We start from the raw sequence: 25,867 nt of genomic DNA, 5'->3' as shown, positions 1-25,867 counted from the left end.
TTATTCTATAGAATTTTGGATTAGATATTAGTCAGAAAAGCAAAGGAAGTTCATAAATATTAACTTGGTCAAAACATTATAATCTACCAGTTGATTAAGACACAAAAATGCCTAAGATAGTTCTCTGTCTACAGCCTACTCACTATAATAATTAATCAAAAATTTTCTTAACAGGAGTCAAACGTGCTTAAAAATAGTTTGCTGTGGGGGCGCCTGGGTGGCACAGTGGTTAAGCGTCTACCTTCGGCTCAGGGCGTGATCCCGGCATTATGGGATCGAGCCCCACATCAGGCTCTTCTGCTATGAGCCTGCTTCTTCCTCTCCCACTCCCCCTGCTTGTGTTCCCTCTCTCGCTGGCTGTCTCTGTCTCTGTCGAATAAATAAATAAAATCTTTAAAAAAAAAAAAATAGTTTGCTGTGAAAAAAAGCTGTGAAGGTAAACAAATCTGGGTTAAAATACTTGTTCTTAAAACTATGAGCTAACTATTTTCTCAAGTCTCAGTCTCTTCATGTACAAAATTATAATCTATGTATAAGCACACAGACCTAGGTCTTCATCTTGATTGGATTTTAGGTTGCCCTCACTATAATGAGTTATCCTAAAAAAACCAAAACTATATGTGAACAAACTGAAAAACCAATAGCCAAGGAAACACTGTTTTTCAGTGCCCTCAAATTCACTTTTAAGAGAAAAAGTCTAGAGGCTCTCATTTGATCTTCAATTCATCACTGGGTGAATTAATGCCAAGAAGACATATCATTGTTAACTGCTAACTTGAAAGAAAAGCGTTACAAATCCCATTACCCACCAGGAGACCTTCCATGTGCAAATACGTGATGATGTTTACCTATCCTTCTGGTGATGGAAGGACATTTTCAAGGAAGTAAACCTTACATCAAAGCAAATGTCAAATTACTACAATGCTCACATTTTGTATTATTCAATAACGGGTATGTTTCCTCCGAGCAAGATAAGCTGTGGTGCATAATATATCTTACTTGACAATTTGAAGAATTACTAGTCTTGATGTTAGCATATTAAGGGGTGTCAAAATGGTCCACTAGCTACTTTTTCTCATTTTTATGTCCAGAAAGGCAGGAAAAGAATGTAATGTTTGCAGCTGCCCTCCAAGTACTAATGTTTAAAGTTGAGCTCATTTTATAATCTCTAAAAATTAACTTTCAGGAATGAAGTATTTTATCTTAAAAAGCTAAAGATGAACACAAAAGAAGCTACTATCTTCAAATACTTTCTGCCAGCTCAGAATCCACAACACTATCAAATAGCAGTAAGGCAAATAAATATAAACAACAGTCTTAATTATGAAAGTGTTCACAGACTGGAGCTTATAGTCAAGTTTCAATAATTACTGCTTTGATACTAAAATGTCAAGTTATGTAAGAAAACATCTGAAATAAAGGAAAGAAATTGACTCAGAGTATTAACTTTAAATTATAAAGAACAAGCCTTTAGTTCTTCTAATGCACAGTTAATTAGCCATGATGTTTCTGAGAGAAGTGAAAAGGAAAAATGTCAACTTCTAAAGATTATAACACTTCGTTTTTTGCTTCAGGAAACAGTTTGGATTAGCCCAGAAGCAAATGCTAAAATAATAATAATAATATTTTGCTTAGCAATAGGAACAAATAGCAAGGATAATGAAGAGGGGGAAAAAATTCCTTTATAAGGCATGAGTCACCTGCACTCTTTCTCCAAGCTTCCAGACGTCAGAACCTGAGGTAAGGCTGACATTGCTGGACAAGCAGAAAGAGGATCCCTTGTTAGGGTATCATTTCTACATTTTTGAAGACTTAAATCAATTTTCCTTAGACATTGATTATATCTATTAATTTCTAACTAGCATAATCGTCATAGGATCTCCAGTTTCTAATTAGTGTAACTATCATGAGATCTCAAACTGTTTTCCACACAATTCCAATAGACAATGCATATGAAAGAATATATCGTAAATAGAAAATAAATGGAAATGCTTTAATAAATTCATCAACCTATAAGTTCTATCCACTTACATATTAGTAAAATGTTAGCAATTTCAGTAAATATAATAATAATAAAAATAGCTTGTCCTCTGGGATCCCAGTTTTAAAGTGGTCCCCTTTTAGACATGAATCCATATTTTAGTTTTGTACGTATAAAAATGAAAGTGCTTTCAGTGGGAAGAACATATATTTAACTAAGTTATGCAAGAAATCGTTGGGCCTGATTTTTTTTTAATTTTTATTACTTGGAGTGTTTCCATTCTATTTATCTCTTTTATTACAAAGGGAAGGGTATATAAATATCTAAATGTGTCTTATATTTTGCTTGAGATTGTGACTATTTCACATATGGAGAAACACTTATTAATCTAGTTTTCTATTCCTTTTCTTGGGAGTATTGGGATGTGACAGTTTTGTCAAATTAATCATTCCATTTTAAAGGTGGAACCTGGGCCTCAGATAGGCTAAATAATGTGACTAGGGTTGGCAACTGAAGCTCAACTCCAGTGACTATTAATCCAGTGATCTTTCCCTTCAAATCAAAAGAAGATGCCCTATTGAATAAAGTCATTGTTAAAAGATAGTAATTCTCCATCAATTATGTTGTGGCTATCATGTTTTTAAAGATTGGAAAAAGTCACATTTGAACCTGAGATTTTGTAAGCAGAAATAATTAGCCATTAATTCCTCTACTTAGCTACTTTTCTTTTTTGGGAGAGAAATTAGATAAATGGATAGTGACCAAAAAATGATTCGTTACTGAAGTATGATATATGAATGCAAAGTTACGAAGAAAGGATAATTTTATAATAGCCCTCAAAGAACTGCAATTGAAGAGGTTTGGATTTGGTTTATTTTGCATTTCCTTTAAATAGGAAAATCTAGCAATAATGATCATAAAAAGTTTAACAGAAATGTCAAATTTCTAACAGTTACTAGATGACAAAAATAATACTAATGACAATATTAATATAAATATCTCATTTCTACCTATCACATTTTTAAGTTAACATCTAAAATTTTATGTCTGAAGTCTTAAGTGTGTAAGGTCAAAATCAGAGCCAGAAGACTATTTTAATGGCAATTTCTTGATTTCTTTTTTGTGTTTAAATTATAGTCAACAAAACATCAAATTTTAATAACAGAAAATCCACACGTAATTTAAACAATCATATCACGCTTATTTTATCTTTCACTTACATTTTCCTGCCTTGTCTATTTGGATAATTTACTATTTAAACTTTTCACTTGTGTTATTTGGATAACTTACAGTATAGTATGGTAGTTAAACTTTTCACTTATCATTTTAACAAGAATTTTTTTTAATTTCTATGAAGTCTTCATGATTATCAGTATCTGTATTTTTTTAACTTGTAAGTTACACTAAAATGATTTTAAAATTTTTTCTACTAGTTAATTTATCAAAGATAATTCTTAAGACAGATTCTCTAGGTTAAAGGTATAAACATTTTCATCTTTTGCATGTTGCCATATTGTTTTTCAAAAAAATTATAACCATGAGAGACTATGGACTCTGGGAAACAAATTGAGGGCTTCAGAGGGGATGGGGGTGAGGGACTGGGATAGGCCAGTGATGGGTATTAAGGAGGGCACATATTGCATGGTGCGCTGGGTGTTATATGAAAATAATGAATCACGGACCACTACATCAAAAACTAAGGATGTACTGTATGGCGACTAACATAACATAATAAAAAATTATTATTAAAAAAAATCATCTCCGTTAATAGAACCAATAGTTGTGTGCGAGGATATCAACCTCACTATCTTGACCATAATTTGGTTTTACCTTCTCAAATAACTCTTCAATAATTGTAAAATAGCAATTCAAAAAAGAAGTTCTATATGTTTTCTTGACAATGAGACAAGGACGAACTTCTGCCTATGTTTCTGTCTACTACAGGTATTACCACTGGAGTTATTATTTATAACTTTGCACATATTAGTTGGACAATTCTTCTTATAAGTTTGATAATTTTTTATTATATAATAGATACCATATATGCCATTGATGTGCCTTAACATGCATAAATGTTTTTCCTTTGGTTAAGACTGAGCAAAAACAAAATATTTATTTTATTCTCCCACCAACAACAAAGCATCATCTTTTGCTGACTACTTCTAGAAGACGATAAGACATTAAAATGAAGGCTCTCATTTTGTTTGCTGTCATCTTGACTTTCACTGCTTGCTTCTCGGTAAATATTGAATATCTTCACCTATGTTTATTTTCTTATTTAGTTCTTAATCATAGAGTGTACATTCAGTTTACTGTTTTATGTCAACACAGCTTTATACCACACAAACCTTGTTTAATTTTATTTTTGCCTAAGACCTCAACTTTCTTTACAATCTTTTGTTGACCTTAGGATACACTCAACATTTTAACTTTTTTCCACGTTTGTAATCTTTAGAATTCCCACATGTGTAAGTAGGATATTGTAGTGTTATGATTTTAAATTGCGTATTCTGATTCCACCCCTGCAATAACATTCCTGAGTAGCATTTAGTCTTTAGTAAGCTCCCCAAAAAGAAAGATGTGTGAAGAAGAAAACTGATTATAGGAAACACTATCAAATAGATTTTTAACCATATAAGGGATTTCACATGGATCAAAAAAATTAAGAAATTCTAGACATGATATATAACTTTTCAATCAAGAGCATGTGCTTGCTATCCTCTCAACATTTTTAGATTTGTTTATCTAAAGCTCATGCCTAAGTTACATTATCTAAAGGGTAGGTTACGTTGTCTAACACTTATTGCTATAAACTTAACCCAGTATCATTTCATGAACAACACATTTCATGAACAACCAATGTGCTATGAAACAAGTGCCTTTTCCCTGTTGTTTCATGCTAAAATGTAGCTAGGTGGAATTTCCATCCAGTGAAAAACCCTATGCCAGAACTCTTTGGATTACTCATTTTTCTCTCCCCAAATCACAGGCCGGTTTTTAATTATATCAAGTTCATAATGATATTGGTTCCACAGTGGTCCCCAGGGTTGGCACCTGAGTAAATCGTAGTTATTATGATAAAAGGAGCCAAGTCTTGCGTTGCCTATAAACTGGTTAGCAACACACCCATGAGAATGTAGAGGGAGAGGGGCACTTCTGCCTAAAGACCTCCAGAAAAACTGATCGTCTTTGTCCTATGAACCGTGTGCTTAAAATGTTACAAGGTCCCTCACATTTAACGATGACACCCAAAATTCTAAAACTATATTCCATTCTATCCCCTAACCCAACCACATATTACCCTCAAACAACTTACAATCGGTATTCTTAAAACACCATATATGTTCTGGGTCTAATTTTTTTATATTTATTTTTATTCTCCATTTCCATTTTAGGCAGCTGGTGCACATAAGCAAAAAAGCTCCAGGGTAAGTTTTATTTATATTTCTAGTTATCTTTTTATATTTTCATTCATAACCAAAAGTTAGTTATGACTGAAGAGTTGACACGGTAGTTTCTTTTATTCCCAACCTAAGAAAATGTTGACAGCCCCTCAGTGAGAATAGTTCTGTGAACACCAAACCTTGCCTCAATTGCCTACCTCTTTGATACATATGAATCTGCAATGGAAGTAGGGCAGTTTAGCATTTAAAAAGCAAAGTTTACCTACCCTTCAGTACCAAAAACTATCTACATTTGTTTGTTCAGTGTAAATGTCTTTCTCTTTATAAATATTAATGACTTTTTAATAAGGAACACTTCCTATGACCCTACAAAATGCAAAAAAGTACGTTCTTTTCTCAAAATCAATGGTTTTCAGTGGGGAAAAAAAGAAAATTCAGAATCATCTGGAACGACTTTTCAAAATCACAAATCCCTATTTCCACTCTCTGCCATTTTTAATTCTCATCTCCCACTCCATGTCACAATGGAGGCAGGCTGCACAGCAGGGGGGGATAACTAAAAATACTGTCACATCATCCTGTTACATCCCCTATTCTCTCTTTTGCCCATACCAAGTAGTCTCAATGAATCCTTAAAAACAAAAACATTCTCCTGCTTCTAGAGCTGGACAGACAGTGGAATAAATAATGTCTGGGTTCAGTGACCCAAGTTGTGCTGATATTTAGAAAAAAAAAAATTCTAAACCTACCTTGAAAGTTTATGGCAATTTTGGCAACTTATTTCTTCTTCATCATAAAGTCAGGTATATGACTATTTCTTAGAATTTATTCACTTTGAGAACTAATGTTTCATGAAGAGGCAGGAGGAATGTCATATTTAGAATCCCAAGACTTAGCTTCTGCCAGTGAAGACAGAATGAGAAGCAAGGGCCTAAATGGAAATCCTAAGGGAATGTCATGTTTAAAGTTCATATAAGTAAAGACAATTAAAATTGTCCAGGCTTTGCTGTAATGAGGCTTTCACTGAGTAAGTATGCACTGACTAACCTAAGGTACTTCTAGCCTTTAATGTCTACAATTCAGTGCAAATGAGTCAACCACGTGGGTTCACGAAATGTTCTATCAATCTCATATTTTGGGTTTATAAGAACAGAGCAATGCAAAACTTCTATAGTTTCCTTTTATTCTCTATTTAGAATAGTAAAATAGCATTATGCTTTTTTCCAGGATGAAAATTAGAACAGCATGTCCCAACAGGCTCTCCATGAAACACTAAAACACTAGTATGAATAAATGCTACACACACACACTCTTCCATGGTGAAATAAATTTGGGAAATACTGCATATCCCTTGGATTTGCTAAATAGTCACAGCATATTATATAAATAACTCTAATAAATCCTGTAGTGAAGAAACATATTTACTTTACCCAAATCTTTTCCACAGTTATTTGAGCACCAAAATCTTTTACTATTTTGCCTGTAACAGATCACATTTTGGGAATTTCTGTAATAAAACTATTAGGCTTTAAGAATAGCAGAGATACAATTTACTTTATGTTTCATCTAAGGTCATAATTCACAACCCTATACTTGGTAGGAACACTCATCAAATTACTTATGGAATGAAGTTAGACTATTTATACAAATTTAAGTGATAAAATAGATATATTTTTAAAGCCTGGATTCAGGCTTGTTTATGTGTCACACCTGTATAAAACAACTTTTTTGTATTCTCTCCTAAGTCTGGTGAAAGTTCCGAAGAGCATTTTAAACTACGTAAACAATTAAGGCCTAAGCTGTTGAGAGGATATTCTCCAAAAGTTGGACGAGCTACTGGAAGACCATGTGCTCACTCTGGTCATCATGAACCCCCCAGAGGCCACCATCCCCGCCCCACCCCCACCCCCACCTCTCCGTCCTAGTTCTCAAGCACCATCAGCCCCTTCTAGTGCTCCTCCAACTGTAATTTACACCACCGCCGCTGCCACCACCGCTTCCCCTGCCTCTGCCCAAAACACTGCAGGCGTTGTGTCCAGCACTACGGCTCCCAGTGCCCTCCAACCTGAAAACATCACCAGTGCCCCTGCGGAAGGCACTACCCCTGCCCCAGGAGCCGACACTACTGCTATCAACCAGCAGCAAGAGCTTCCCTAAATTCCACAACTGCCCAAGATTACAAAGGTACCAAACCGCAAGAAGACAAAGGCAGAACAAGGTAAACAATGCTTTCCAAAATATTTCCTAACTAAACGAGTAACTGTAAGACATGTCGAATTAAGAACAGGTGGTTTTATTCCCACATTAAAAAAAAAAAGTTTCTAACTCTGCCATATGAATTAGAAACTCTTAATCCTTTTTTATTTCAAAACTAAATTTGGGGGGCACATGGGTGGCTCAGCTGGTTAAGCAACCAACTCTTTTTTTTTTTTTTTTTAAGATTTTATTCACTTATTTGACAGACAGACAGATAGCCACAGAGCTCTCTCTGTGGCGGGGCGAGGGGGGGGGCAGCAGGGGGAACAGCAGAGGCAGTGGGAGAAGCAGGCTCCCCACTGGGCAGGGAGCCTGATGAGGGGCTTGATCCCAGGACCCTGGGATCATGACCTGAGCCAAAGGCAGCTGCTTAGCCAACTAAGCCACTCAGGCACCCCATGACCAACTCCTGATGCCAGCTCAGGTCATGATCTCAGGGTCCTGAGACCCACATGGGGCTCAGTGCTGGGCATGGGGCCTGCTTAAGATTCTCTCTCCCTCTTCCTCTGCCCCTCTCCACCTCTCTCTCTCTTCCTCTCTAAAAAACAAAAACAAACAAACAAAAACAATAAATTAAATTTGGTCTTCTTGATATATCTATAAACCCACTGCTAGCAGATTCCTACAAAAGAAAGAAATAGTTTAAAATTCCACTAATGCGTATATATTTTGACCTTCTGTTCCCAATGTTAAAATGTGTTTTCTTTTCCTGAAATAATCACTCATAATTAGGGCCTTAGTAAATAAAAGTTAGTTTATACTTCAAGGTTTATTAAATTCACCAAAGTGTGCATCTGACATAGAGGAATGCTCCCCCCCCCCCCGTCTTTCAGGACCTACCAATTCTAATAAGGCAAAAAAGGCTAAAACATTTTAGCAAATGCAACTAATGAATCGTTGAACACTACATCAAAAACTAATGATGTACTATATGTTGGCTAATTGAACATAACAAAAAAATTTTAGCAAATATTACAGAGAATAAAAATTGAGACTAAAAATATAAATCACAATCCATAGAAAAACTCTCTTGCTATATTGACTGAAACATACACATCATGATATAACATGGTCCCCAAAAAATATTGAAGAAATTGGAGAGTATCACATATTGCTCCTATTTCTGAATATAGGTGTCCCTAATTACAAAGATAAATGAGAATTATCCCATTATAGAACATGAAAAGATACCAGTTGCAGAACACTTAGAATAGTTACAACACTGTTGCTACACTGAATAGTCCTTGTACTGATTCCCATTTAATACTCACAGCACCCCTATAAAGCTGATATCACTGTTTTCCTTTTATTTTTTTTTTTAAGATTTTATTTATTTATTTGACAGAGATAGAGACAGCCAGAGAGAGAGGGAACACAAGCAGGTGGAGTGGGAGAGGAAGAAGCAGGCTCATAGAGGAGGAGCCGGATGTGGGGCTCGATCCCATAACACCAGGATCACGCCCTGAGCTGAAGGCAGACGCTTAACCGCTGTGCCACCCAGGCGCCCCTAGTGTTTTCCTTTTAAAGATGAGGCATCTGAAGCTATGAGAATTTATGAGACTTTCCAAAGGCTACAAAGTATAAATGGCAGGCTAATCTTCAAACTCATTTGCATTTAACTCAGAAGTCCGAGCTTCTCATGTTTTTCCCAGCATTCAGACATTTTAAAACAACTGAATAGAGCTAGAGAGTATTATGCTAAGTGAAATAAGTCAGTCAGAGAAAGACAAATACCATATGATTTCACTCATGTGTGGACAAAAGAACAAAGGGAAAAAAAGAAAGAGAGAGGCAAACCAAGAAACAGACTCTTCACTACAGAGAACAAACTGATTGTTACTAGAGGGGGAGGTGGGTGGGGGGATGGGTTAAACAAGTGATTAAGGAGTACACTTATGATAAGCACTGGGTGTTGTGAACTGCTGTATTGTACACCTGAAACTAATATTACACTGTGTGTTAACTAACTGGAATTTAAATAAAAATTAAAAATTGAAGAAGAAAGAGCTTACACACTTTTAATTAATGGCTCATGGTATTTTGTTTTTACAGATCCTGAAAAACTGAATATTGATATATTGTGATCACCTTCTCTCACCATTTCAATTTTAACAAAACTAAAGACGAAGATACAAAACTAAAGGGATGTAGGTTCTTATTGCTTCTTCTTTAGTTTTGCTATACTGTACAAACTTTCAAAGAAAACTTGATTTATGCATTTGATCACATGTGTGTTGGTTTCCTCTTCATTTCAGTAGAGTGACAGGAGCATTACTGGCACCTTCATTCTTTCAGATGGTTCTATAACACACAAAGTATGTGTCCAGAAAAAAAAAGGAAATATTTCATAGGCAAAAAAAAATTCTTTGAAGTCACTCCATATAACATCATGTTAAAATATTGAAAAGTTTAGAAATGGCTTTTCTGACATAAAATATCAGTACATTTAGTCATAACAAAATAATTACATATAAGTACTTTGTATAAACTATAATTTACGTATATACATACATATACATAAAGTTACAACTATGATAAAAGTTACAAAGAAGTGGTGCAAATGCAATCCTACCCTCAAAGAGGTCATAGTCTAATAGGACATATTTTCAAGAAGCATAGAAAGAAAAAGTCAAATTTGTAAAAAAATCTACAGAGAGATCTACAGATACTCTTTTTCTGAATATTTCAAACACTATTCCTTCACCTAAAGAGGTATTTTCTCCAGAGATTGTTCAACTGACATTTTGTACCATTCCATGAATCACTTCACCTGAAAATATATTAGATCAATTTCTAGTTGATAAATTAATTCCTTCAAGTGACTTACTAAAATTTACCTACATCTAGGTCAGGGAACAGAAGAATATAAATATAAGCAACTCAACCACTTATTCCTCAAAGGTTCAAGGGGAAAAGATAGAAACAAGGCAATTAACTCTAAACTGCATAAGGAATCTATAGTAAATATTATATCCAAAGCACAAACAATAATAAGCAAACGAGAGGAGATAGTTACTCCCCTTTAGGAAAGCAAACACTTTACAGAAAACCTATAATGGATAAGCTATTATAGAAGACAAATAATCACAAAATCTTATTATTGAAGGGTTGAAAGTGACTTTAGTAGCTAAGGACACACAACCCAGTCCTGAAGGAGTAGGAAGTGAAGGTTAAGATGGTACAGAACTATGATGAAGGCCATAAAGAAATGATCCCCAAAGCGCAGTACTGAATTTCACTGAGGAGACTTTTCTTTAAGGTTTCCTGGAAGACATGAAAAAGGAAGGAATGATTTCAACAGGCAGAAAAGGAAGAAGCCTCACTGCTGGATAAAAACACGGCAAATACATGAAGGCAAGAGAGCAAATAGCATTCAGATCCACACCCCACAAACATTTACTAAGTGAACACAATATGCCAGACTTGTGATTCTGGGAATTCAAAAATAGATAAAATACATACCACACTGTCAGGTTGTTCCTAATCCCACCAGACAGACATTGGTCATGAATAAAGGACATATCTAGAAAAATAGATATCAGAATGGGAAATTATCATATTATCAAGGAGCAAGATTAGGAGTTTGGATTAATTCTAAAGAAAAGAGAGAATTAGGGGTGCCTGGCAGCTTAGTGGGTTCAGTGCCTAACTCTTGGCTTCTTGGTTTTCGCTCAGGTCATGATCTCAGGGCCCTCTCTCTTTCTCTCTCTCTAATAAATAATTAAATCTTTTTTTAAAATTTTTTAAAAAGAGAATTAATCAAGGTTTTGCCACAGAATACTACTATAGAAAATATATCTTATATATAATAAAATACATTTGATTTCTTACATGTGCCAAACTCTGTTCTAAAAGGTTGACATACAACTAATACCATAACCCTATAAAATAATAATACTGACACTCCAGATAGGGAAACTGAGGCATATAGAGCTTAATTAACTATCCAAAGACACAAAGGTAAATGATGAACAGGCATTCAAACCTAACTAGCCTAGCCCATCCTCTTCACTTCCCCTGACAAAAATGTCTAGGACATCCGAAATGAAGAAACAAATTAGGGATCTATTGTGATGGGCCAGTCAGCTTTGTGTTCTGCCTATCCTGGAGTCTTACAAGGAAAAGTTTCATTCAACTAGGATTGCACAAACTCCACACTAATGTCATTCATAATGTCTTTATCATCAGCGATAGTTTACAGCACATTCCTTTATAATCACAAGTTCTCCTATACATTTACTGTTGTACAATGAAAACAAGAGAGAAAGAAGGAGGAGGAGGAGGAGAAGTGGGGGGGAGGACCAGAACTCGAGGGAGAAAAGCAGAAGGAAGAGGAGTGATAAAGGTAGAATCATAAGAGAAACCCATACTTAAATTCGAAGAAAGCAAGCAAGAACAGTAGATAGAAAAAGAGAATTAGAGGTGAGAGAACTAAAAGACTTTTCATAAAAGCCAAGAGTAGAAAAAGGTTTCAGAATGTTTAAACACTTTTTTTAAAAGAAGGGGGAAAAATGAGAAGTACAAGAAGCACATGAACAACAAAATGTTTAGAAATGACACTCAATGTTGTCCAAAGTATAAAAAAGTTAAGAGGTGAAAGGTGTGTGGAGTTTTTCTTAGAAAATGTATTGTAAACCTTAAGGACTGACTGTAGAAGCAGCTGAAACATCAGCAGTGTTCCTGTTCTTGGGCTATTGAATGCAATGGCCAGGTAGGAACAGGATTCCAGAATCTCCTCGGTTATTCCTAGAAAGTGTATTGTAAGCCCTAAGGGGTGACTGTGGAAGTGGCTGAAAAGCAGCAGAGTTCCTGTTCTGGGCTCTTGAATGCAATGGCCAGATAGGAACAGGATCCCATTATCTCGGGGCAGGGCATAGATTAGGAGCTATGAAAGACAGTAATCCTCAATTCCCCTTCCTGCCTCCCTCCTCCTTTATCCCATGACTGCCTCCCTGCGTGCCCTGCGCATAAGGGAGGGTGCAGGCCACCTTTCCAGCTTCAAGATAACTGCCTTCTCTTTGTATTCCTTCCCCATGCTCAGATACATCTATCCTTGCTTTTTTGATTAAAAAAAACCAAACAAACAAAAAACAAAATAGAAGCTATGTGCAGAATTCAACTGCTGCTACTCTCCCTTGTAGAGGCGGCCCTGCAGGACTGCTCAGACTGTTGTCTGAGAGCTTTATTTCAGTGGGTGCCTTATGACAAAGTGAGTAGACAACAGAAGAGGCTTTGCATTAAAGAGACCAAAAGAGACAGGCTGATGGCTTGAAAAAGTAATCCAAACAAGAGCATAATTCTATATTACAAAAGATGAATTAGGAATTATATCCAGTTGAAAATGAGAAATTGAATGTTTAATTTTTAAAAGGTGATAATTAATAAAACCATCCCAGAGAAAGCAGAAGGAATCAGGCTTTCTAAGAAAAAAACTGCTTCTGTACAAGAAACAAATGGGACTCTCCCAAGTGGAAGCTAGTGATTTTTCCCCCACCCTCAATCACAGGGAAATGAGGCAGATTTATCATTCTCTTGGCTGTGACTTCCCAACTATGGTAGATTACTAATGTCCCTAATAATTTATTTCCACCTCCCTTATAAAAAGAGGATTTTGCATTTCCACTCACTGCCATAAGGCTTGCACAGCATTCCCCCACCCCCACTCCATGCAAAATATACCTCCCTATCTCATTGCCAGGCTTGGCACTATGACCTGCGCTGCCTGCCGAAATGTGAACGCAAGTCATGGTAGACATATTAGAAGCAGAAATTCTATCACATCTGTGCTCTTGCTGTTTTCCTTTTTACTCTAAGAGCTGCATGTCCTAAATAGAGACTGCTTCTTCAACCTGGTCCTAGAATGAGAAGATATACACAGCGGAGCTGCAGAAGCATCCCACCAACAGTGGCCAACATGTGACATGAAGGAAATATTTGTTTTTGTTAGACATTAAGATTTTGGTGGTGGTTGTTACTGCAGTAAAGTCAACTCGCACAAAGACCATTACTCTCTCAGTCTTCTAAGTCTTCTATTCCCAATTAAATGAAGCCTGTGCCATTTAGCCGGTCCTCCTCCTTCACTTCTTCATTGCTGTATCAATCAAGCTCTCAGTCACCACTCTCACTCTCCGCAGAAATTAGGATTGACAGTGTTTATCCCCAGTGCTACCATAGTTTTGGGAAATGTCACAGTCCACACTGACCATCCATTAAAATCCAGATTATTCCATCCTTTGATTTCATTTCTTTTTTTAATCTCCTCACCTTGAATGATCTTTATTTCCCTTCAGTTACACAAGTAATCTGGACCTTCCTGTCATCACACAGATATATTCCACCCATAAAGTCATATATCAAAACACACTTGATAAAAATATCTTTGATCAAAACTTCCCATTCTCCCAGACATCACACTCAGTTATTCTCACTATAGCAACTCTTTAGACTCTTTCAATTCTGCAGTTCCTGGACCATTTACCATCTCCCGAGAATCCCATCTTCAACTTTCTTTCATATCCAACTTGGAGTTTTATAGTCGATCAATTCAAACACTAGCTTGCAAATATCTTCATCTTTTTTAAAATTTTTTTCTAATAACTCACAAATCTGGTAAAATTCCAATCTTTGATTAACAGAAATAACTACTTTCTCTGCATGTATACAAAATCTACCTAATGCTGCTGAGGAAAAATAAACAACTTTAAAGAGAGACAACACTAAAATTTGAGGCCTCCAAACTCAAAGTGGCCCTCACATCTGCCTGATAATCCAATGTTTCCCTCATTTTCCACTTCAATTCCCATTTTGTCAACTGCAAATACCCTCCACATAACAGATCTATAGACTCAAACCCATCTCACTTGCAGTGGAAATATTTCTGACAATTCTTTTTAAAAAAAAAAAAAAAGATTTTATTTATTTATTTGACAGAGAGAGAGACAGCCAGCGAGAGAGGGAACACAAGCAGGGAAGAGTGGGAGAGGAAGAAGCAGGCTCCCAGCGGAGCATGGAGCCTGATGTGGGGCTCAATCCCAGGACCCTGGGATCACGCCCTGAGCTGAAGATAGATGCTTAACGACTGAGCCACCCAGGTGCCCCTATTTCTGACAATTCTTAATCATTTCTTTCATGGCATTAAGTTCCATCTGCTGTTATCTCTTCGGGGTTCCCTAGAAGCCCTGTTTTTGCTATTTGCCCATACTACTATTATCCTCCAGCCTGGGTTCAGTGTTAACTGCATTCAAACCATTCTCCTTTTCATTGTCTTGGCTCACATGCCGCTAATGTCCTGAAACAAACTTCCAATTATCTGCATATGTCTTAGTCAAGTTTAACCCTCTTGGCTAAATTACCAACTTCTTCCTGTAATTTTACCTGATTCATGGGCATTATCCTTGACCCTGTTCTCTCCTTTACCCCAATACCCAGTCCATCAAAAAGACCTGTTGATTATATCCCTTCAAAATCTCTTGATTCTGTCCATTTCTCTGATGTCTCATTGCCACATCCTTAGGCCATACGGACAACTGTAACAGCTTTCTAGAAGGTCTTTCTTCCTCCAGTTTCACATCCCACTATTCACTCTCCATATAGATCTAACTCCTAGAGTAGGCAAAATCAGAAATACCTGTTAAAGAACTAAACCTGAATATGTCAATTAGGTGCTGATATCAGGAGTTATTCTTCATCTAGAAATATGGTTTTCTACTGGGAGTGATTTTGGCCCCGAGAGGACATTTGGCAATGTCTAGAACATTTTTAGTCATTACAACTGGGAGAATACTGCTGGCATCTACAGGGTAGAATCCAGGGATGGACAATACAGTCCTCCACAAGAAGCAATTATCTGGCCCAAAATGTCAAGTGTCTAGATTGAGAAACTCTATTGTAGACTACGTCCAATTTTAGATTCTTGAAAATTAGAAATTGAGGAAGAAAGTTGGAGACATCAAGAGTGTTTATTGAATTAACAGCTCCAATTTTTCACAACTCCCTTTATACAAGCCCAATGGTCATACCCTCCTGCACTGTCCCTGGGCTTCACCATTAGCATATTTTGGGCATTAGGACATTTTATCAATCAAACTTGAAAAAAGCAGAGATTATTCTTCTGAATTACTCACATCACTATGAGAACACATGCAGACTACCTGAGGGATAAGAGAGACATGTAGAATATAGCTGAGCTGTCCTAGTCAGAGCCATCCTGGACCAGCCAGCCCCAACCAACTCACCAGCTGAACACAGACACATAAGCAAACCCAGACAAGATCAAACACCCCTAGACAGACCAGGGAAACTTTCAAGCAAACCTGTAGACTTATAACAAATACTGAACAGTTGCTGTGTTAAGCCATCAAGTTTCACAGTGGTTTGTTACACAGAAATAGCTAACTGATATACCAAGAGCCCTAAAAATCAATCTATATCTCTGAGTCCCATTCTTCCCTAATCAAGGCCCTAAACTAGATACTGCCTGGGTTGAGAGTTCAATCTTCTCTGGACCTCTGTTATTCTAATAATTGAGTCCTGAGTGTGGTCCTCAAATATTTCTGCCTTTCCAACTGGAGGAGACTGAAGTATCTTTACACAGTGGGAGGGGGGCCTTCTGGCCTTCACATCTAATCATTAATAGCCTTTCCTTATCTTTTTCCCAAAGTATCAGCTGCTCCCAATAACAGCCTCCAGTTAAAATGGAATTGTTTATTTTCCCAGCCTTTAGTTAGGATTCTATTGGAGTAATATACTTCATGAAACATCTGTGTTGGAATTACCTATGGTGATCTATTAACATTGCAGTTTCCTAGGATCCACCCCAAACCTAATAAATCAGAACCTCAGCCACTGGGTTCCTTTGTGTTTTGGGGGGCATCCCTGTATTTTTAGTTATCACCACCTTCCAGGTGCTTATTATGCACATCAAGATTTAGAACAAATGTGTGAGACCTTCAAGACGTCCAGAAGGAGATTAATGGGAACGTTACTAAAATGGCCCTCAAAGAGCTAATACAATGTGTTCAAACGTCATATGCTTTTATCAAATTTGCAAGAGTAAGACACTTAAATTACCATTGGTTAACACTGCCTTCTCCTACTATTCCAAATTGTCCTTGGGCACATTTCCCTTCATAACAGGTGAACTTTGGATGGCTCATACCACTGTGTATCCACATTTTCTCCTATAAGATGATCTTGGAGTAGCTGTAGGTGTTTTGTAATTATAATTTTGTATTATTTTTCTTATAGCCAGCTCTTAAAATTATATAAGCTATAAGCCCCTCAAAACCTACATCTGCCTATGATGGAGACAATTTAATGATACCATTTTATAAAGGAAAAAAATAAACTCCTGAACTTTTCCAAGGTTCATAGGTAACAACATTAATTCTGGAACTGAGGTCTTTTGAATTCCATCTCAGAAAACAAGACACCATTTTCCCCAAAAATATCAAGTTGTTATTTAAGGTATTTGTACTAGCTTTTAGGCTATGACATGTATAATCATCATGTTTTAATAGACTTTATTTTTAGAGTCCTTAATTATTTTGTAACAAATTCTTACCAGTAGACTATGAATAATTTTTTTTTTAGGAATAAATCTTATTAAACAAGCCTGATATGGCCTTAATACTAACTCTGCTCCTCTTTGAGGCTCTTTCTCCATTTAAATACCAGGATGTTGGGGTGCATGGGTGGTTGAGTCAGTTGAGCATCTGACTCTTGATTTTGGCTCATGTCATGATCTCAGGGTCATGAGACTGAGCCCCATGTCAGGTTCCGCACTGGGTGTGGAGCCTGCTTGAGATGCTTTCCCTCTCCCCCTTCCCTCCTCACTTGCTTGCTCTCATTCTCAAATAAAAATAAATAAATCTTTTAAAAAGTCAGCATGTTAATTTTTTCCTATGTCTTAAACTTATTTTCAATTAACTGAGAAAATAAATATAACATGAGTTTTTAACTAACAAATGTATTACAGTTTAAAAATTTTAAAGTATTAGATCTAATTTACAGAGAAAACTTGTATATAACCACATTTAAAAAAAGAAAATATGAAAAAGGAAAATTTATCTTGAAAATTAAGATGAAGCCAGGAGAGATCTTGCAAGAGGAACAAAATTTGTCTGATTACATGATTGGAGTCATCAATCTAGCAAAATTCTGATTAAAGGGCAATTGTATATTATTTACAGTCATACACTGGAGACATTCTGGTTAAACTGTGAAAATCACTTTCACATTTACTATAGAATAATATGTTTCCTTCTTGAAAACAAACGAGAAATTTTCTCATGGCACTGAGTGGGAAGGAAAGGTACTTACTTCTCTTAAGCAATTACTGTGATTTTAGTTTATGACACTGTAAATTTTTTATCTGATTGAATTTTTCTTTTAACTTTGGCTGCTTGAAAGCTCAGGGAAAAAATCTGTAACCACCTTCCAGAAAGTTCTGTAACTTTCTGGGTCTGACGCAGCATCTGTGCTGTATAAGTCAGTTACAGCTTTTCTTCAATCTGCAAATCCTATTATTAATCCCACCTCATTGTGCTAGATTTCTTCACTCTAATAGAATAAGTTTTCTCTCAGGGCCCAATGGCATCATTAACTAATCCTACACAACAAATACTTCCACACAAATTCTTTTAAACAATCTCTAAGTTCAAAAGCATGTAGTAAGGAGGGCACGTATAGCATGGTGCACTGGGTGTTATACACAACTAATGAATCATCGAACTTTACATCAGAAACCAGGGATGTACTGTATGGTGACTAACATAATATAATAAAAAAAAAATTTTAAAAAAAGCATGATACATATTTAAAGTGTTGTTAACCCAGAAGCCAAATCATCTACTTCTAAATAATCTAGAAGAAATATTCATATGCTTTCCATGGGTCCAACGAAAGAGTTATTATTAGGGCTGCAAAACAGGAAAGCAGACTTCAAATATGTTGCTGTATGACTGAGTTTAGTTTTTCTAAATCTAATTTTATCAGGAAAATATTTTCCACCAGTCACATAAGTCTCTGCACTAACAACAGAGTAACTCCAATGTCACCCTGAATTTCCTATAACCAGAAACTGGCTTTTTTAGCTACTGTTCTAGAAAGTATTCATTCAGGATCATTTAAAACCATGAATTAATTGAAAATTAACTTGAGTGACTGTTTCTATTTCTTAACAGACGTGTGCTTCTGTTGCCGTATGTTGCTCTAATTTTTGGTTGCTCACAACCCATTCAGAAATTGTCTTTCAGTTTTGCCAATGTTCATACTAAGTCCTACAGAGCCAGCGATCCATTACAGTGTAGATCACACCTGGATTCAAAACACTTGGCTGTCAAATATGTTGGCATCCAAACAAAAAGAGATACTCCCCTTTTGACTAACTGAATTATTATCAGACTAGAAAGTAGTTTATTGAACTTTCCATGTTAATTTAGAGACAAAATCATCTTCACTATTTGGGCATATAACTGTTCAGTAATCAGGGCCTAAGATTAGCAAACCAGTAATACATTTTATTACACATAATTATGTCATTAGAATTTTTAAGGCAATGAAATTGCAACAAAGCAAATGAAATTAAGTACAGGAATTTAAAACTAACATCAACTCTTAAAGTGGGAATTCTTTGTTCCTACACCATCTGTGACTCCCAAAAGATTTTTAAAACACCAAACATTTAAATATTCTGTGACTTTAACAACTAGCATTATGTCTGACACCCAGTAGGTATTCAATAAATGTTGAATGAGTAGATGAATTAACTAAACTGTGACATAAAAATGAGAAATATTCACATTTTACAAATGAAGGAACTGTGGCAGAATGAGGTGAAATAACTGGTCCAAAATTATCCAGCAAATAAATGTTGGTATTGGGTTTTGAAGTAAAATTACCTCACTATAAATTCACTTGATTAATCTCTGCAGCATACTATCATATATAATATTAGCTAAGTTTATGAAGGCTATTTATTTTTGGGAGGCAACATGGAATACTGGTTAACCCAGTATTCAGACCTTGAAGTGAGTAGAGGTAGGTTCATTAGCATCCATGTGTAAAACAAAGATAATAATAGAACTCATTTCATTCAGGGCCGCCTGGGTGGCTCAGTCGGTTGGACGTCTGCCTTTGGTTCAGGTCATGATCCCAGAGTCCTGGGATCGAGCCCTGGATTGGGCTCCCTGCTCAGGGGCGAGCCTGCTTCTCCCTTTGCCTGCCACTCCCCTTGCTTGTGTGCGTGCTCTCTCTCTCTCTGAGACAACATAAAATAAAATAAAATAATAAAATAAAATAACTTGAAATAGAACAGCTTGTGCTTGTTCTTTAAAATAGAGGCAATAGTGCACCACAAGCTCCAGATTATTTTATTAAGACAAAAAGACATTATGACTCTTTGTGTGATATGTTTCCTCAGGAAACACCAAATACTGAATGGGTCAAAGCTCCTCAGAAATGAAAAAAAAACACGCAGAAAAAGATTGCAAAATTGCCAACAACAACTTTCCCATCTTTTGTTTAAAGAACAACAACCCACAAGTTATTTTATCTTCCAACTAGTCTTTCCTTATTATCACCAGAAATCCACTGCAATATATATAAGAGCTAAGATTTCTTGTTCCTTCTCACCGGCATTTGTCACCTAATTGGCAGGAGTCATTTTGGCCGGCAGAATAATCAGCCCCAAGAAGGATCCTCACACAACGGTAGGTACATGGAAATATGAACTGAAGAACTTTTACTTTGAATACCAATTTTTTCTCAGACTTTCAAAGAAACCATTTTCATGGGCTTTTTATAGAACATTCCTTTTCACCAAAGGAATAGTATATACCTTACATGAAATTTGGTAAGCCCTAAAATGCATTGAATTCTAAGAAATTCTTATTTCAGAGTATGTCAGAGTAAAGCATTCAAGCTGGGCACTTGGGACAATAAATCCACCCAATTACACAATCAATCAACTTTTCCCCAGGATGTACCTTAATGCTTTTGAACTTCATAATGACTGGAATACTATCAGATATAACTGTTCTACAGTATATTTTTATTATTGGTTTTGCCCTTTTTTTTGAACTTTTAAAAAAAATGTGTCATAGGAAAAGCGATGCTTAAAGTAATAACCATATGTACATATAATTAAACATTCACTGAAATTTTGTCCCTAGGATTCTGTCCAGCCAACACATTTAACCAATGGTCAGAACTGACTGTCAGAAAATCAGTCTGCACAAAGGTGCATTGAGAGTTGCTTTCCCAGAACTCAGGCTAGCATGTATTTGAAATATATTTTAAATTTAGGACCTATTGAGAGTAAAATACCTGGACACCTCTCTTTTCTCTGCCCTGATCTTTGATGTACCATATATGGATTTTCAGAATTAGTTACAGACTGCTCATCATAGACTAAAATAACTTAGATTATTGTTAAAACAAAGATATATATTATATGACAATTTTTCTTTAAATTATGTCCGGGAGGGTGATTCTTTTCCTTTCCTTATTTTTGAGATGTCCCAGGAAATTAAATTTAAAACGTATGATCTAGTTAAAACACTAGTACCTCAAAAACAAGTCTGCAGAAATCTATAAAGTAACACAACCATTATTTAATAATACCAAGATGTTCAAATCCAAAAAAGTGCCATTTCAAAGTAGTTACTTCTGAAAGCAAAAACCTTAGTCATAAAAGCTTGCATTGAGTAAAACACTTTAAGAACCACTCTTTGCCATTATCTCCAGTGTCCATTTACAAGTCAAAAGTGAAAACTAATTCCACCATTTTATAGTTAAATATTATAAGCCTACCAATATTGCTCCAAAATAACATTAGGCAAATTTCTTAAAATGCTACTGTACTACTCCTGCACTATATCATAAACAAAGAGGTGGAATACATTCCAAATAGCACTTTTTTTCAAAGGAATGCTGATCAGCCATTCTTTGTGCTTACTTTCAGGGGTAATCAAAAGGATGAAACCATTGTGCCTGATCATGGGCCTTTTGGCTCTTGCAGCATGTTTCCTGGTAAGTCTCATTAATCACATTTTCATATTTTTCTCAAAACTATTAATTTAGATTTCTTTTCCCATTAATAATGTTACCCTTCCTTACATATCAGTAGCTATCAATCATTCATGAAACACTGTCCTAGTGTCTTAATTTAAATTTAAAATCTAATTTAATTTAAATAGCCACACATGGATTAGGGCTACCATACTGCACATTTTTTTTTTTTTTTTAGAGAGAGCATGAGTGAGGGGAGGGGCAGAGGGAGAGAGAGAAGGAAAGGAAAAAGGTGAAAAGAAAGTGATAGCAACAAGAGACTTCATGGTTGAAAGTAAACTCTTTTTAAAAAACTAAATTGAACATAAATAATAGTTGTTTTCTAAGGAAAGCAAGTCAATTAAAACACAAATACTGAAGTGCACAGGAAAAGGGAAAATTAACAGAGCTCTGAGAAAATACTTGTAAAGGAAAAGGAAATAGGTAGATTTTAATGACTTTGTGGTTGTGTGACCAGTAAATTGGTGAAGTTGTTTCTAATTGCTCACATTATTTTGGAGTAGGAGGAAAGTCATCCTGGTGGGGTGCCTGAGGGCTCAGGAAGAGGTAGAGGACCTTTTATTTATTTATTTATTTATTTATTTTTAGAAGTAGAGAACTTTAATAAAATTGGTATAAACTTAGAAAATTATAGGCCTCTGGGGAATAAGGTTAGGTTAACCTAAGACATTTGAAAGGATTGCAGGGCAGTGCTAAGGGACGATAAGTTTGTGATGGTACATCTGCCACTACTGTTCAAAAACCTGGCATTAGGAATCGGGGAGACAGATGATTGAGAAGACATAATCATAAAGTTCAGAATTTGCAAGGTCAAAGTGCCAAATGAACAAATACACAAAGGACCAGGGGCAGCAAGAAGGAAATGCAGACATGTGTCCTATATAAGCCCTCCGCAGAGTAGGACTTGTTCATTCTTACCCTAGAGCTCTGGCTTAGTTTCCCTCCATTCGGCATGCCCTCTCCCTGTTCAACATTATTTCAATTTCCTTTAAAAGTCTGCCTTCTCAGTGAGATGAGCCTTAGTCTTTCCTCTATCCAAAACTAATCACTATAAATCTCTAATGCATTTGTTTCCTACACTATTTTTCAACTAATTTTATTTCCAAAAATTGCAACCACTATACTAGGTGTTTACATAACAAATAGTAGCATATAACGTTTATTGAGCACAATATCTGAGCTAACCAGTGCCCCAAGCACTTTACAGGTAATATTTCACAACAAATCTGACTCGAATCTGAGACATCTCACCTACCTCAAATCTTAGACAAACTCAAAGTTGTCTGAAACTTTTTGGAGGGGGGTTGCATCTCTGGAGTATCCCACATTAAAATAGGGAGGGGAAATTCTCATTATAAATTATAAAAATGTTTCAAAACTTTACAAAGCTATAAAAGCAAAGTTAAAATTACACTTAATCTCAATACCCAGAAATAAACATGACTACTATTTTTTTAAAAATAAGGGTAAAAGGTGGGTACTTATATGAACATCATTTTTCAGATGAGGAAAAAGAGTCTCAAAAAGGATTCCACATCACACACTCTCTCAGTAACAGAGGCAGAATTCAAACCCTGGCATTAAACTCTAGGGACTATCATTCTGCTTCTGTCTGGACCATTCTGTACTGCCCTGTACTGTCGCTACTTGGTCTACAGACTCACAAAAGGCATGCTTGCATGCCCACAGCGCCTACTTTGGAGTACTGCACAAAATAGGTGCTCAATAACATGTTTCACAGTTTATTAGTGTTCAAAGCCTGAAACAATCCTGAACTCTTGAATGACATATAAAAAGACATTTTCCCCATTTGGAACTGATTCCAATGACAGGCTCTACCAAAAGCACAGGATATGATTTTACCTACTATCTTTTTCCCCATCTACTATCTCAGCTTTCATTTAAGAGCCTAGGCATTCAGAGGGTTAAAGAGAAACTCTGACTTTTCTCTGATACAAACTTTCAGATCGTTTAACTCAGATATATATATATATAATAGTTTTCTATTGCTATATAACAAATTACCACAAACTAGTAGCTTTAAAAAATCCATTTATTATCTCACAGTTCCTTTGGTCAGACTCTGGCCTTGGCTTGGCTGGATTCTCTGTTCAGGGTCTCAGAGGGCTGAAAAGGTATCGTCAAGACCGTACTCTTTCCTGGAGCTCAGGGTCCTCTTTTCAAATTTGCATGGTTGTTGGCAGAATTCAGTCCCTTGTTTATAGGATGGGGGTCCTTACTGTCCAAATGCAGGCTATAAACCGTGGGGCTACTCCCAGCTCCAACTGCGAAACTACCATTTACTTCTATGTGATATTCTCCACAACATGCTTCTTTGCTTTAAAGCCAATAGAAGAGCACTTGCTGCAGCTTCAAATCTCTCTGACTTCTGTGTCTGACCCATAGAACCTATTTAAAAGGACCTACCCTGGGCACCTGGGTGGCTCAGTCAGTTAAGCATCTGCCTTCAGCTCAGGTCATGATCCCTGGGTCCTGGGATTGAGTCCTGCATCAGGCTCCTTGCTCAGCGGGGAGCCTGCTTCTCTCTCTCCCTCTGCTGCTCCCCTGCTTGTGCTCTCTCTCTCTCTGTCAAATAAATAAGATCTTTTAAAAAAATAAAATAAAATAAAATAAAATAATAAAAAATAAAAGGACTCACCCACTAAGGTCATGCCAGTATGTGCCAGCAGAGGGCAGGAATCTTGGGATTGGTCTTAGAATTCTGCCTGTCACAGACAGTATACATTCTTTTGCTTGACTTTGAAATACCTAATTAAAAATTGTTCACTTCTGTTTTCCCACAGCCCAGTGACAGTCACAGAGGTCCCAGCAGACGATATCCACCTAGGCCACTGCTTCCTCCTCCTCCTCCTCCTCCTCCATATTTTCCTTTTGATCCAGGACTTGTTCCACCCCCTCCTCCACCTTATGGCCCAGGGAGAATTCCACTACCCCCTCCTCTACCTTATGGCCCAGGAAGAATTCCACCACCCCCTCCTCCACTTTATGGCCCAGGGAGAATTCCACCACCCCCTCTTCCACCTTATGGCCCAGGGAGAATTCCACCACCTCTGCCTATATTCCATTATGGCCCAGGTTATCCATATCCACCTTTCCAACCAAGACCTTATCCAACTGGATCTCCAACTGGATACCCTTCAGTTCATCCTCCCTTTATTCCTGAACCCCAAACACAAACTACTATAACAGGCTCCACTACAATCACAACAGACGCCACGACCACCCAAACAGACTCTGCAGCCCCCACAACTACCGCTTCGACTCCCCAAAAGACAACTACCACTTCGACTCCCCAAAAGACAACTACCACTTCGACTGCCCAAACAACAACTACCACTTCAACTCCCCAAACGACAACTACCACTTCAACTCCCCAGACAACTACCGCTTCAACTCCCCAAAAGACAACTCCCCAAACGACAACTACTGCTTCAACTCCCCAAAAGACAAGTCAGAAGAAGTTTTTAGATAGACTCATTTCAATTTTTGGATGAGAATGAGATATTCATAAGCTCTGAGCTTTGGGAACGAATAATCTTAGAAAGAAACTAAAAAACAATCCACACAAATATTACGACAACAAAGTGAAAATAAAGAGTCTAACAACAATATGAAACCACCAGTGTTGTCATGAGTGCCACCAGTTCGTCCCCTCCGTTGCCACCCCAGTGAAGATTAGTGCTGCCAGAAGCTTGACCTTAATAACACGAAGTCAAGGAAGTAATTAGGGAAAAATACAACGAGATATCTGGACTTATACTTAGGGTGATGGAGCTGGAAAATTAGGCAACAGGATGCCCTCTTGAGTACCACAACCCAGCATATAACTACAAAACACAAAATAACCAGTTAATAGATATTTAAATTAAATAATCTTAGGTCTCCCCACAGCATTCCCCCTGAAATATTCCTGAGTACCACCTGATCATTAATTATAAATAAATTTTCATATTATCTGCTCAGTTCCAGAATAGAAATGTCTTTCTAGCAAATCAAAATATTTAAATGAAAAATGAAGCACAAGTTTTGGAATTTGATGTGAAAAATCATTTTCCAAGCTAAGAAAAACAGATGATGGCTTCAGACATCAATAATAAAAGGCAGATAGCTGAGACTCCACAAAGTTTCCCTTGCT

The 25,867-nt window shown here is 36.6% G+C and overlaps 1 protein-coding gene across 1 annotated transcript; it reads left to right on the top strand.

Annotated features, from left to right (window-relative positions):
- Positions 1-19,634: 19,634 nt before the first annotated feature.
- SMR3A (submaxillary gland androgen regulated protein 3A) lies at positions 19,635-25,226 on the top strand. The gene is made up of 3 exons (XM_040624902.1): positions 19,635-19,680; positions 21,605-21,672; positions 24,516-25,226. The coding sequence occupies exons 1-3, from the start codon at positions 19,635-19,637 to the stop codon at positions 25,224-25,226; spliced, it is 825 nt and encodes a 274-aa protein (XP_040480836.1).
- Positions 25,227-25,867: the final 641 nt, after the last annotated feature.

This window comes from Ursus maritimus, unplaced genomic scaffold (genome assembly GCF_017311325.1).
Source record: "Ursus maritimus isolate PB19 unplaced genomic scaffold, ASM1731132v1 scaffold_8, whole genome shotgun sequence".
Taxonomy (NCBI): Eukaryota; Metazoa; Chordata; class Mammalia; order Carnivora; family Ursidae; genus Ursus; species Ursus maritimus.
Note: the sequence above shows the minus strand (reverse complement) of the source record. Positions and strands in the feature narration are given on the sequence as shown.

Coding starts and splice junctions, on each gene's coding strand:
- SMR3A (XM_040624902.1), top strand. CDS start 19,635: ATGGAATACTGGTTAACCCAGTATTCAGACCTTGAAGTGAGTAGAG. Junction 19,681..21,604: donor AGACCTTGAAGTGAGTAGAG/GTAGGTTCATTA, acceptor GCTTACTTTCAG/GGGTAATCAAAAGGATGAAA. Junction 21,673..24,515: donor CTCTTGCAGCATGTTTCCTG/GTAAGTCTCATT, acceptor GTTTTCCCACAG/CCCAGTGACAGTCACAGAGG.